Raw genomic sequence first — 14,482 nt, 5'->3', positions numbered from 1 at the left:
TTTCAAATGCAGTTTGAAATATCCTCTCTAGGTGCTCCTCACTACTACTGATATGCTATTCAAAGCCAAAGTACGATCACCTAAAGTTACCTCCTAAAAACCCAAATTTCTAAAAGAAACTTGAACCAAAGGCTGGGAAAATGCTCTGATTACAAAGGAAGAGGAAAAAAATGTCTGAACAGTATACTTTAATAGTATCTAAATATAGATGTAAAAAATCATTCATATATTTGCAAATTTTATCCTTTTTTTAGTAAACTAAGAAACATTTTTAAAACTATCGACTCAGTTCTGAATAAATGATTACAATGAAATTGCAAAGAATAATGAAAAGTTGTATCTTTCTATGATTTGAACATTTAATGACTCAAAGAAAAATCTAAGATGAGATGTCATGTTTCTTCTAAATTTTATTTTAATTCCTACATGATAAACTTAGAAACAGACACATATAACAGTGAAGCTGCAGAACCAACTGCAAAAATAGATAATGGAAAGTTTAAAGTTCCATTTTTTTACAAAAGTACCGAATGGAGGCTTCTTTGGCAACCTTGAAATAACATTAAATATGGACAAATTTTATTATGTATAGGAAAAAACAAAAAAACAAAAAAACAAGTACAATTCTCATAAAATACACTTAAACACTTCATTATTGTAATCTGAGCAAAAAATCTATATTAACAAAAATTATTCTAGTAGTTAGTTCCAAATAAAAGTTATAGTTATTTAAGACAATAATGCATTTTCTTTAGAGATCAATACACATCAATGAACCCACAGAAGGAAATGGATTTGATAGCTATTTTTTCATAATATTGGGAATAGGAGCAAGAGAAGCAAAAGCAACAAAATCAATCCCATAGGGTTTACAATCTTGATTATAGGTCAAATGTTGTGGATGGGAGAGGGGGTCAAGATTTTTTAGGTATAAAAATGGTGTAAAAATTAAAAATTTCAGATGAGGAGACCTCTTCAGTATCTGCATTGTAGGCACTGACAAATTAAATAGTTTACCCAGGGAACATAACAAGATGTATGTATGTATGTACATACGTATGAATATGTGTATGTGTACAAACATGCATTTATACTTCAGAGTTCTGACTCAACTCTGTACATTAATTATAACACTCCCTCAAGAGTTTTACATACAGAAATACTTATGAAGTCCTGGAATATATTCAGAATGTTTATCTCAAATTTACTGATGTTACGAAAATAACTTTACATAACAAAGTAAACTTTTCATTTAATTCAGAGACGAGAGATATATTTTCCTTGTCAATTTTGCAATCTGAGTAAATAAATTTGTTTTTATGATATTTTAATGTACAAATGGAACACCTTACCCACCTCTCCCAAGAATGTTCATTTAGATTCTACTTGACAGAATAATGAAGTTTTGAACTAATATTTAATTATTTATTTACTTCCTGTGCTATTCTTGAATAACTTCTTGGAACTCTCCTTTGACCACACTAAATGGCCCTAATAGTAGGGGGCAGTATTTACCATTTTCATTGTGCCGGTCTTGAACCAAATGCTGATAGACAGAATCAGGAACTTCAGATTGACGATAGTACCATTTGACATTCATAAGAAGATGGTCCCTCTTGCTCTGAAAAAGAAAATCTAAAGCATTACTAAAAAGAAATTCACAAGAACATGGATATAATTATTACAGATTACTTAGCATTTAAGCCTGTGCAGTCCCAGTGTGAAAGGAAGAGGGTACAAGTCAATTATACAAAGGTCAGATCTTATTATTTTAAAAACAGACAAAAATAAAATTAAAAGTCCCTTAAAATAAAAAAGTCTAAGCCTCAAATAATGATTATTTACATAATATTAATTCAAAAAATCAATTAATCAGAACATACCCTCCACATACCAAAGTTGGAATATCTACTTGAACAGCTTAATTGAATAGCCAGTGTAGTTAACCAGGAAATCTTTTACATTGCATCCCTTCTGACAAATTTTTATAAAATGTGTATTTCTTTCTTCCTGTAGTATTTAAATCAGTGAACAAATATTCATTAAGAACAATGGGAAAGAAAATATAGTAGAGAAAAGGTAAAAATTAAAAATATCATACTGGCCCCTTCAAACACCTTGTCTACTTAGGTAAAAAGGGGGAGCTCATAAGCTAAGCTCCCCCTTTTTACCTCATAAGAAGGCAAGAAAATTCATAAGGAAACATAATACCAGACCAAAGCTGAAGAGGACCCACAATAGGTCTAAAATGCTTTAGGAAAAGGTAAAAAGGAAGAAGAGTGGGTAAGGGAGCAGTAAGATCAAATACTCTCTGACCAAAGGGTAAAAGGCTCAAAGAACGATTCAGATACAACCAAAGTGATCTTGGCAAAGTCACTCCAATTCCCTGCACCTCCTCAATTTCCTCATCTATAAAATGAACCCGTCCATTCTAACTCTATACCTAGGATCCTATAAGACTTTTAAGTTAGATGAAGAAAGGTTTTATGGAGGAAGTGGCACCTGATTAATTCTGAAAGTGAGATATAAGAGCAATGATTAGATTTTAGAAATAGGAAAAGGGCAACATGAAGGCAAAGCAGTGATCAAGGGTATGTCCAAATTTGACCAGAATGTGAACTTTAAGAAGAGAAGTCAAAAAACTCATACAAATCTGTAAATATGTAAATTTAGATATTTGCTCAATTTTAAAGACTGTAATCCACCCATGAATGGCCATCCCATGTAATTCCTATTCATGAATTCTGATAAATTTCCTAAAGGGTGTTCATGCAACAGACTCAAAAGTCTTCCTGACATTCTCAAGGAATTAATAAGGTATCAGTGGAGCATTTGAACTAGCCAATTGTCAATACTCATACACAGTCTTTTCCTAACATAAATTTCCCTCCCGATATCTTTTAATCTTATTGATCTTTAAAAATTTTCAATGCGTTACATATTGTTTACTACCACCACGTCTTACCTTTGCTCTTTATATGATGCTATATGAATACAGAAAGTGAAATAGATTTGATGAAGGTAAAATGGCAAAATAAGAAATGACTAAATATGTGATATTGTCCTCGATGGAAACAAAGATGCTTGAAACAAAAGACAAATTAACTCAATTTTTAATATGCTGAGTTTGAAATAACCACTAAGGTATCCACTTTTGAAACATCTAAAAGACAACTAATACTGTAGGACAAAATCTGAAAGGAAAGATTTCAGTTAAAAATATACATGAATGTACATAACTGTACATGTCAATATACATGTATTTATAACTATATATAGATAATGGATCATTAATTCTTTGTAGTTATCTTCATGCTTACTCTTCAGATGTACCTATATACAGAATATTTGTACCTAAATTCTATTAAATGTGTGCATATTCTACATATATGTGTACATATATGACTCTAAAAGTATAATATATAGGTGTAGGTATATCTGTAAATATTTGGCATAGAGAAGATAAACACGAAGATACATGGTCAATTCCTGAATATCCCTTACAAAAGAAGTCTTTTGGCTCTTAAATTTTGGCCACTATATACCATGAAATAAAAAATACAAAACCACCCTTAATTGAATGTGGCTCCTTTTCAATTTTCCAATATTAGAATCAGAGTGGAAAAGGCAACAGAGGGGATAATGATTAAATTCGCAGACTATTAATAAACATAAACTTAATAAACTTTTTAGTAATAATAGTGAGTGAACATACTGGTATAGGGGATGATCATCATATCTTCCACTATACATGAAATAAGTAGGAAAAAAAAAGCTCATGAAAAGGCCAAAACAAAACAATAAAAAACCACCAAAACCAAAAGATGTGGCAAAATGGGATTTATTAAATATCCAAAGACAATAAAAAACATTACTTGATGTGATAGCCATCTTATATTTCAGTGACCTGATTAATATTGCAAAAATTTTACCAGAAAATAACATAATTTCACGTACCAATATCAATTGTAGATGATGAAGTAGAGAAAAGAAATCAGAAAGCATGAGTAAAGAAATGACATTAATCTTTAAGCATGTATTAAATACCCTCAACCTGTCTGACATTTTGTTAAATGCTAGGGATACAAATTAAGAAAAAAGACCAGACCTGTTCTCCAAAAGTCTTCCCCATGGGGAAGAAAAATAAAAACAATTATGTACAAACAAGATAAACTAAAAACAATCTATAAAGGCAAAACTCTACCATCAGGAAAGACATATCAAAGAAGGCAGGATTTTTAACTAGAACTTGCAGGAAGTCAGGCTGGCCAAGAGGAAGAGACAAGAAGAAAATGGCAGTATTCCAAGAATGTGGAACATGTTTAAGAGAAATGTCAGAAGTCTAAAAATCAGAGTGTCTTGGACAAGGACCAACAAGTGTAACTGAGTCCCAGAATATATGAAAGGATGAAGGAAAAAGACAAAGATAGGAGGAATCAAGTTGTAAAGTTCTTTGAAAAACAAATGATTTTACATAACTTCACATGTGGTTACTTAATTCTGAATGGGGATAAGGGAGAAAACCTACAATTCACAAATTGTAAAAACTAGCAGTTGGATGGTGTAGTGGTTAGAGCATTGGACCTGGAATTCAGGAGGACCTGAGTTCAAATCTGCTCTCAGACATATTTCCTAGCTGTGGGACCCTGGGCAAGTCATTTAACTGCAATTGCCTCAAAAGAACAACAACAAAAAAAATCTAACAATGAACCTGAAGATAAGTGGGAGGGTAATGGTGCCTGAGCAGTAATATAATGATCAGAAGAGTGAAAGATTTAAGAGAAAAGATACTGAGTTCTGTTTTGGCCATGTTAACTTTGGAGTATACACAGGACATATTGTTGAAAATACCCAAAAGGCAAGTTAGTGATTCATGATTGTAGTTCAAGAAAAATAGACAAGGGCTAAATTCTTAGGTTCTGTCAATCATTTACAAAGAATGGCAATTCAATGTTCAGAGGGCAGATAACCAAATGAAATAAAGAAAAAAAGTAAAGCGGGCTGAGGACAAAGTCTTGGAGGTCCATCCATGGTTAGTAAAGAACCAGCAAAGAAAACTGAGAAGACAGAAAAGAAAATTAGTAGAGAGCAGTGAAACAAAACCTTACAGAGGCAAGAGAATCAAGATGGAAAAGATAATCTACTGCGTCAAATGAATGCCAAAACTTATAACTATACCCACAGCCACACCATGTGCATAATTACAAATTTTTCAATAAGTAGTTGTACCAATTCTGGGTTAGTGAATACGACCACTTTACTCACATTAATAGAAATTATTTTCTTTAACTATTATACTATTCACAGGTCCACCAATAATGTCTTAGTATTTTTCTCTCCTTAAAACCTCTCCAGTAATGACTACCCTAAACTTTTTCTATCTTCACTACTTTTTTGTATATGATATGAAAATTCAAGATTATTTAGTTTTGCATTTCTTATTTATCATTATTTACTGGGAATATTCTTTTATAAGATTGCTAATTACTGATAAATCATTTTATGAAAACTGCTTATATGTTCTAAGCATTTCTCTATTGAGAATTTTATATATGTTAATTGTCAATATGTATTAGATATAAAACCCTTTTAAAATTATTTAAAATATAAATATTTACTTCTTGAATTAAAAATATTTACATCTTGGAAGTTCTTGATTTTTAAAAAAATGTATCTAATTTATCCTTTATACTTCCCTTCACCTCTGATTCAAGAATTCATATTCCACTCAAATTGCAAAAGTTATGTGATCAGTTCACTTCTCTCACTGTTTGTCTCTCCCATTCTTTAATATCCAAGTCATAAATACATTTTTAATTTGTTCTAAAATATAGTGGCAAAATATAGCTTTAAGTATAAATTCTGCCAAGTTCCTGTACCATTTCTCATCCCAATGAAATAGAAATGTGTTTGATTTTGGTGGGTTTATTTTGTAGTCATCATCTTTAATTAAAATTATTTAACATTTCAACGACTTAAGAAAAATGTCCTCAAATTCTTTGAGGACTCTCTAGTATTTTCATAAGAAAACTTTTGTTATCACTCAAAACAAATATCTGAAAAAGCTGAAAATAAGAAATATGAAAAAACATCCTCATCTCCTTCTTTGCAGAAGTGGAAGACACAAAATTGTTTCATACTGACTACATTGTCAGATTTTTTTGAAATATTTATTAGGCTGAATTTCTTCCCTCTCTCTTTTAGTTTTAAAAAAAAAAGGTTTTATGTGAGATAATTCTGTGGGAAAGAGTGGCAGAAACTAAAATGATATTTTAAAAAACATCAAAAACATTTATTTTTTTAAAAGTTACTTGGGGCAGTGCATAGAGCACCTACCCTGAAGTCAGGAGGACTTGAGTTCAAAGTCACCTTCAGACACTTAACACTTATTAGCTGTGTGACCCTGGGTAAGTCAATTAACTCCAATTGCCTTGCACCAGCCCAGAATAAAAATCATTTAAAGGATTAGATTCCAGGACTTCCAAAAAATGAAGTCTGAATGATAACTAAAAATGCAATTTTCACAATGTTAGCGTAAGATAAATATGTAATGCCAAAGCTGATTATAATGGGTTTACGCAAGAATAAACAGTCTTAAAGAGAATTAGAGAATATTAAAAGTCATACAAATGATAAAAAGCAAAACAATTCTGAGATCTTACCCACACTATAAGCATAGGAAGATATATAAATCAATAGAAAAATGTCACAATAACCAACATATCAACATTTCCTATGAACATATGGCAAATGTAAATTTTTTTTAAATTGAATATAATTTTAATTACCAATCTTAACTCTAAAATATAGATACAAGAATGTATCCCCCTCCCTGCATGACAGATGGGAGATTTGGATCATGAAAATAATATATAAGAAAATCTGAAAAATATTAATTTTGCTTAAATACTTTTTTATTTTGTATTCTTTATTAAATGCAGTGTCCTGAATAGGAACGAGGTAACTATCGGGGTATAAAGATAATGTAAAAACAAAAATTGATATATGAATTTTAAAACTTGAATTGGTTTTAAATTTAGAAAAGCAAACTGGAGAGAATTATAGAGGAAATTTAAAAGATAACTACAACTATTCTTTCCAGGAGAAATACACTTCTCTACTGTATAGAGCTTTCAATTCTTTTGTGAATTTGCTAAGTAGTTTCCTAAGAATTTTCTCTTCATGCCTTTTTACTCTGCATAATTATAATCAACCACGCCTCTCTAAAAAGCACTTCATGCATATGTTCATTTTAAAAGATCTACACTATTAATAAAAGACATTTTTCATTATTTAAAGAACCTTTAAGCCTAACTTATTTTCAAACAATATTGGAATGCTTTACTAATCCATAGCCCTCACCACTTAAGTAACAAATCAACAACCCCCTCATTTTCTTAGCAGAGTTCTAAAAGGAGAGAGACATAAATGTAACAGATAGTAGCCAACTCTCTGGCGACAAGAATTTGAGCACTTAAGTAGGTTAGTCATCAGTTAAAGTGTTTCAAGAGCACACATATCTTTCACAGCTCAGTTTGGAGTTGTCAACCATTTTTCGTTGGCCTAACCTTCAAGAATTTAAACATTAAAAGCAAGGAGATGAGATGGCACAATGGATAGACCATTGGGCCTAAAATCAGGAGGATCAAAGTTCAAATGCAACATCAGACACAACACTTCCTGTGTGACCCTAGACAGGTCACTTAACTCCAATGGAGGAGGAAGAGGGAAAGGGAAAGAAGAGGGGGGAGGAGAAGAAGAAGAGGAAGAGGGAAAGGCAAATGAAACTGAATGGTATAATCATCATGACCAAAAATTATTGAGTTTGTATAAAAGGGAGGATTTTTCATGAGGACAACTGAACATACTGTCAGACTCAATTGATATGTAATGTTAGTTTCTACTTTTTGTTACATATTTACTACCTAAGTAGGGGTAACAAAATAAGCAGGATGGTACAAAATATCAATTTTTAACAAAACAATCCTTTTAAGATTTTACATCCACACAGTTTACAATATTGAAAATAATAATTTTTTAAAAATTGAATTATCATTAATACAGGTTTGTTACTTAATATCCAATTATCCAAATGGGATCAGGAAAGCCATGGGAGAATATTAAGAATAAAGATATCAAGGGCAGATCCAAATTGCAAGCATAGACAGAAAGTTTCACATATGGACTTTCTAAGGATAAGAAATGCAAGGCACAAAACCTCAAATGTTCAAGTAAATAATTCTATGTGCAACTGTAAGAAATCTTCATGACTCAGGAAGCATTCTTTTTTAACACTGCTAAATTTACTACATTAATCAGAAATTCAAAACACAACCCTGTTCCTATTATCCCAAGCACTTTGGAGCTTGATAATATGTGAAAATTAACGAGAAAAATAATAGTGCTTTTCCATTGATAAAACTTTAAAATGAATATTCCTAGTATATACTTTTAAACATTTAATAATTAAATCTATTAGATAACAACATTATTTTAAAAGACGACCAAAATTCAATAAAATGTAAAACTTTTAAAGTAAATACATTTATTTTGTGTCATGGTTATGCTTTATATTCAACAAAGCAATATTTGTTTTTCAGAGAAGAACAGTACTATCTATTCTTTAATCAACACTAGCTATTGTCAGAGTCAAAATTTCTTAACCCAAAGCACACCAATTTCCGGTTCAGTTTTGTAAAAGTTGGACTGAAATATGCAATACCACAAGAAAACCAGTTAGTGGCAGCATTGTGTTACATAAAAGTCTTGAAACAGTCCATCAGTTGGCTGCAAAACAAAGCAAAATTCAAATTATAAAGCCATAAGGGTTAGTGTACAAAATATATAATAAGCTTAAAACCCCTTATTATTATTTAAGAAAATGCTTTATTTCAAAAGCTGTAATATGTTGTTGTGAAAGAAACCAGGGCTAGGATCTAAGAGCTTTGACTATTTAGATTGGGGTGACAACTATTGTAGGACTCCACAAAATCTATAAAATGAGATTAAGATCAAATCTTTAAGGCGCCATCTAGAGTGTCTTTTAACTTAAATCCCCTTGACTACAAGTGCCACAGTCTGAAATCATCTTCCACTAAATGTGAGTGAAAATCATCTAAGTGTTAAGCTGTTGACACATTATCCTTCCCTTTAGGGATCACTCTGAGACTTAAGTATTTCTGGTATATTTAAAAACACTTAAATAATTTTAAATTCCTTGATTGAAAATTATAAAGACAAATATTTATAAAGACAGATCGAGTCCATGAGGTCAACTGCTCTGAAGCCCCCAATTTCAGATGAGTGTGGTCTGTTAATAAAATAACAGAATTTTAAAACTAGAAAAGAGCCTAGAATAATGTCTCAAGAATCAAAGGAAAAACTCCAATACAAAGAAAGATGCTCTTTTTTTTTTTGTCATAGTTTTGAAAAGAAAGACCAAAATTTTTAGTGAAATTTTGAAAAATTCAATAATGTTAAAAGATGTTGCATGGTAAGAAAAAAATTGCTATTTAATGGAAGCATGGTGGAACTTTTATCAAGATAAAGTAGTTTACTCTGGCTAATGACTATATTTCTAGTGAGTATGTTTGGGTATTGCCCCAAAAGTACTTTCAATTACCAAACAACAGAATAGGAAAGGTTTTGAGAGGTACATGGATCTTAACTATACAGGAACAAGAATCGCCTCCACCAAATTCTGAACACTGCAGGATACAAATGGGAAATATGATCCATGCTTTATGTACAAACTGGTAGAGAGAAAAGAGCACTGGAATTACTATTTTAAGATCTAGAATAGAATTTCTGGCAAGGGAAATGAAATATAAATGAAAGAATGAGACAACGCTAGGTTCAACGTATGAATGGCTGGGCATGAGGTTTTTTTCGGTTAGAATACTGTCATAATATTGATCTGTAAATCTCTTTGCTTTATATTTTTCTGATTTAGTCAGTAGGATCATGTGGATCAAAATACATTTTTTCTCAATTTAAAAATAATTTTAGAGTACAGGTAATAATTCTTTAAAAGTCTATACCAGTTTTCAGATTTATCAGTCTCATACTGTTTTTGTTTTCAAATTTCTCTATTCTTTAATCTTCATGATTTCATCCTTGATGTTTATTATGGAATAATTTGTTGGTTTAAAAAAAAAATCAATGAATCATATATATTTTTTCCATCAACAGTCGCTTTTCAATTGTTAATTTATGTTTTCAGAAGTATAAATTATCCTTTACAGATTAACATGGATACCAAAATTATAGCATACTATCTTTGTCATTTCTTATAACAAAATTGTTTGTATGGATTGCCTTTTCAACCATTGACTATTCAAGATGTAATCAGAAGGTCTACATTAATATCAGTAGCTTTTACTTTTATTCCCAATATTAATGACTGCTTTAATATTATAACTTGTATTTGGAATTTTAATTTTTTATATTTCTTTATGATGAAATATATTGCCAATTGTGTAAAATAAGATATGGTAGTATAAAATATGAATATTCATTAATGGTTTCCTTCAGTAGCTTCTCTTGGCTTGAAATTCTTGAATCATTTATTCAGTTTCTTCTTTGTTTTATTCTATTTTTCTAGCTCTGAAAATGGTACACTTAACATTTTCAAAAATTATTTTGTTATTAATTAATATACTAATTTTTAAAAATTTCACCTTGCTTTTTCTTTTAATATGGCTTTCTTACTTATGTAATGCACAACACATTTTGTCACAAGATCTCATTTTTAAAAACTTTTTATTTTATCCAGTTACATGAAAAAGCATCATTTTTAGAGGAGTTATACATGTACATTCATTTTTTTTACATATTTCCTTATGAATCATATTGGAAGAGAAAAATCAGGAGAAAAAAAAAAGGATGGTAGTGAAATAAACACAACATGTATTGTTTTTATTGATTTACATTCAGTCTCCATAGTTCTCTATGTGGATGTGGATGGCATTTTCCATCCTAAGTTTATTAGGATTGCCTTGGATCACTGAACCACTGAGAAGAATTACGTCTGTAATAGTTGATCATCACACATTTTCTGTGTACAATGTTATCCTGTTTCTCTTTGCTTCACTCAGCATCAGTTCATGTAAATCCTTCCAGACCCTTCTAAAATCAGTTTGTTCATCTTTTTTATAGAACAATAATATTCCATTATTTATATGATATACCATTACCGTATTCAGTTATTCCCCACTTGGTGGGCATCTACTCACTTGTCAATTGTTTGCCATAACAAAAAGAACTGTTACAAACGTTTTGCACATGTGGTTCTTTTCCCTTTTTTATGATTTATTTAGGATATAGACCTAACAGTAACACTATTGGATCAAAAGGTGTGCGTGTGGACAGTTTGATAGCCTTTTAGGCATAGTTCCAAATTGCTCTCCAGAATGATTGGATCATTTCACAACTACACCAACAATGCACTACTGTCCCAATTTTCCCACATCCCTTCCAACATTTATCATTATTTTCTCCTATCATCTTAGCCAATCTGACAGATGTGAGGTGATACCTCAGAGTTGTTTTAATCTGCATTTCACTAATAAACAATGACTTAGGACATTTTTTCATAAAGCTATAAATTGCTTTAATTTCTTCCTCTAAAAATTGTCTTTTCATATTCTTTGACCATTTATCAATTGATGATAACTTATATTTTTATAAATTTATCTCAGTTCTTTATATAGTTTATAAATAAGTCCTTTATCAAAACCCTTGGATGTAAATTTTTCCCCAGCTGTCTTCTTTTGTTTATGCAAAACCTTTTTAATTTAATGTAATCAAAATTGTCCATTTTGCACTTTATAATGTTCTGTAGTTCTTTTGTCATAAATTCTTCCCTTTTCCCAAAAATCTGATAGGTAAACTATCCTTTGTTTTCCTAATATGCTTATAGTATCCCCTTATGCCTAAATCATGTACGCATTTTGACCTTATTCTGGTATGGGGTGGAAGGTGTAGCTCCTTACTGAATTTCTGATAATATTTTCCAGTTTTCCCAGAAATTCTGGTGAAGTAATGAGTTCTTATCCCAGACACATTGTTTTGACGACTGCTACTTTATAAGAGAGTTTTAGGTCTGATAACATCCTTTTTATAATAAACACACACACACACACATTAATTCCCTTGTTATTCTTGACCTTTTATTTTTCCAGATGAATTTTATTATTTTTTCTAGCTCCATAAAATGACATTTTGGCAGTTTGATTGATATAGCAGTGAACAAGTAAAATATAGGCAGAATTGTCATTTTTATTATATTAGCTCAGCTTAACCATGAGGAACTAATATTTTTCCAATTGTTTATATGTAACTTTATTTGTTTGAAAAGCTGTTTTGTTACCATATAATTCCTGAGTTTGTCTTGGCAAGTAGACACTCAAATATTTTATTTTGTCTACATTATTTTAAATGAAGTTTATCTTTCTATCTCTTGCTGCTAGGCTTTGTTAATTAACAGAGAAATGCTACAACTTTGCTAAAGCTGTTAATTGGTTCAAGTTAATTTTTGGATGATTCGCTAGGATTTTCTAAGCTACTATCCTATCATCTGCAAAGAGTGATAGAGTATAGGCAATGAGGAGTGAAGCTAATTTCTTTAATTTTTTTTCTTATTGCAAAAGGCAATATTTCTAGTATAATACTGAATAACATCTTTGTTTCACTTCTTATCTTACTGGAAATGGCTCATTACAAATTATGGTTGCTGATAGTTTAAAATGATAAGCAGCATGTATCTGCTTATCATTTTAAGGAAAACTCCACTTATTCCAAAAGTTTTGCATCAATGTTGATTAGGGAGATTGATCTGTAATTTTCTTTCTCTGTTTTGACTCTTCCTGGTTTAGTTATCAACACCATATTTGTGTCATAGAAGGAATTTGGCAGCACTCTTTCTTTGCCTATTTTTCTAGATAGTTTACATAGTACATACTTGTCATCATTCTTAAGAGAAGGTGACAATCATTTATTAAGAGCTTATATATCACGTATAGTATAAGCACTGAGTATATAAAGACCAGCAAAACAATTCATTATATCAGGACCTAAAAGTCTAATGGAATAAATAACATGTAATCACTTATGTAGAAAGGGGAAAAAGATGAGAAGATAAAATGAAAATAATGTCAGAGGGGTAAGCAGTAAGATTAAAGAGAGAAGTGAAAGGCTATTTGAAAAGTCAGGACAATCAGTTAGAAATGAAGAAAACCTAAGAAGTCAAGAAATGGGAATGAGAAGCATAAGAATGATGCAGTGAAGATTTTGAGACAAAGAAAATAAAAGTTTTGGAATAAAAAGAGCAAGGAGACTGGTCTGAAGTATAACAAGACCAGAAAGATAGGTGGTAATCAGACTATGATGGACGAAAACCAAGCATTTATTAAGATTGACTATGTGCTGTACACAATGCTAAAAGCTTGATATTAATTACATCATCTGCCTCCTAAAAACAAGTCTGTGAAGTTGGGATTATCATTATTATTATTGTTATTATTCACATTCAACAAGTGAAGACAATGATGCAAGGAAAAAAAAAAAAAAGTTAAGTGATTTGCCCAGAGCCACATAAGCTAGTAAGTATCTGAAGTTACATCTGAACTCAAGTCTTCCTGATTCTAGGTCCAATACTATAGGTATTCTGCCATCTATCAGCCCAAAGCAAGATGAGGACTGAGAAAAAGCCATTAGGTTCAGTAAATAAAAATTCATTAGAGAAAATAGTTTCAGTAGAATAAGGACAGAAGATTTGACTCTAGAAGAGAGTGAACAGAAAAGTACAAGAAGTATTGATTGCAGATGAGTTAAGTCACATGAGAAATTAAAGATAAGAAAGAGAAGATAATAGAAAGGGACAATCTTGTTGGAAAAGATCAAATAAAATAAAAAAACCTGTGTATTCTCTTAAACCTTCGCCAAGAGAAAAATCAACTCTTCACCAAGACAAGGGCAAAGGAAAAAGCATTGAGAGAAGGCAACCCAATGATGTGAGCTGAGCTGAACAGAGAAAAAACAGATCTCTCTTAGCAAATGACCAGAATTTTTTTCTGTTGAGTTATGAAGCACAGTTCTTGATTGAGATAGTGGTGGGAGGTGCTGAAATGGGAAAAATGAAGATGGGTGAAGAGGTTTCAAAAAGTTGCTTTAGTGAAAAAGATAGTGAATTAATTAGGGGGACAGAAAGGGAATACCATTCAGTAGTATGGATTCTTTTGAGGCTATGAAACATTAATCTGTAGTGGATTCAGTCAACATAGTTTCCCGATTCTTCTCCACCTTCATTTAGTATCATATATCCATAGGACCACATTGAGATGAAGTGTCTAACCATATTTCTGTATGCCTGAAGTAGTTTACATGAGTAAATAACATAAATTGAGAAAACTGAAGAAAAGTGATGTTAAGGTGTATGAGAAAGCAACAAAATTTATATTTAAAATGCCTAATATAAATTAGG

At 31.1% G+C, this 14,482-nt stretch overlaps 1 protein-coding gene across 6 annotated transcripts in view; it reads right to left on the bottom strand.

Annotated features, from left to right (window-relative positions):
* The window catches only part of RERE (arginine-glutamic acid dipeptide repeats), a 534,760-nt gene that overhangs the window by 241,304 nt on the left and 278,974 nt on the right, over nt 1–14,482 (bottom strand). For all 6 annotated transcript variants that reach the window (XM_031962925.1, XM_031962929.1, XM_031962930.1 and 3 more), the window contains one exon: nt 1,516–1,621. In XM_031962925.1, coding sequence (XP_031818785.1) covers nt 1,516–1,621 — 106 coding nt within the window. The remainder of the gene's footprint in view (nt 1–1,515; nt 1,622–14,482) is intronic.

Source organism: Sarcophilus harrisii, chromosome 3 (genome assembly GCF_902635505.1).
Source record: "Sarcophilus harrisii chromosome 3, mSarHar1.11, whole genome shotgun sequence".
NCBI lineage: Eukaryota > Metazoa > Chordata > Mammalia > Dasyuromorphia > Dasyuridae > Sarcophilus > Sarcophilus harrisii.
Note: the sequence above shows the minus strand (reverse complement) of the source record. Positions and strands in the feature narration are given on the sequence as shown.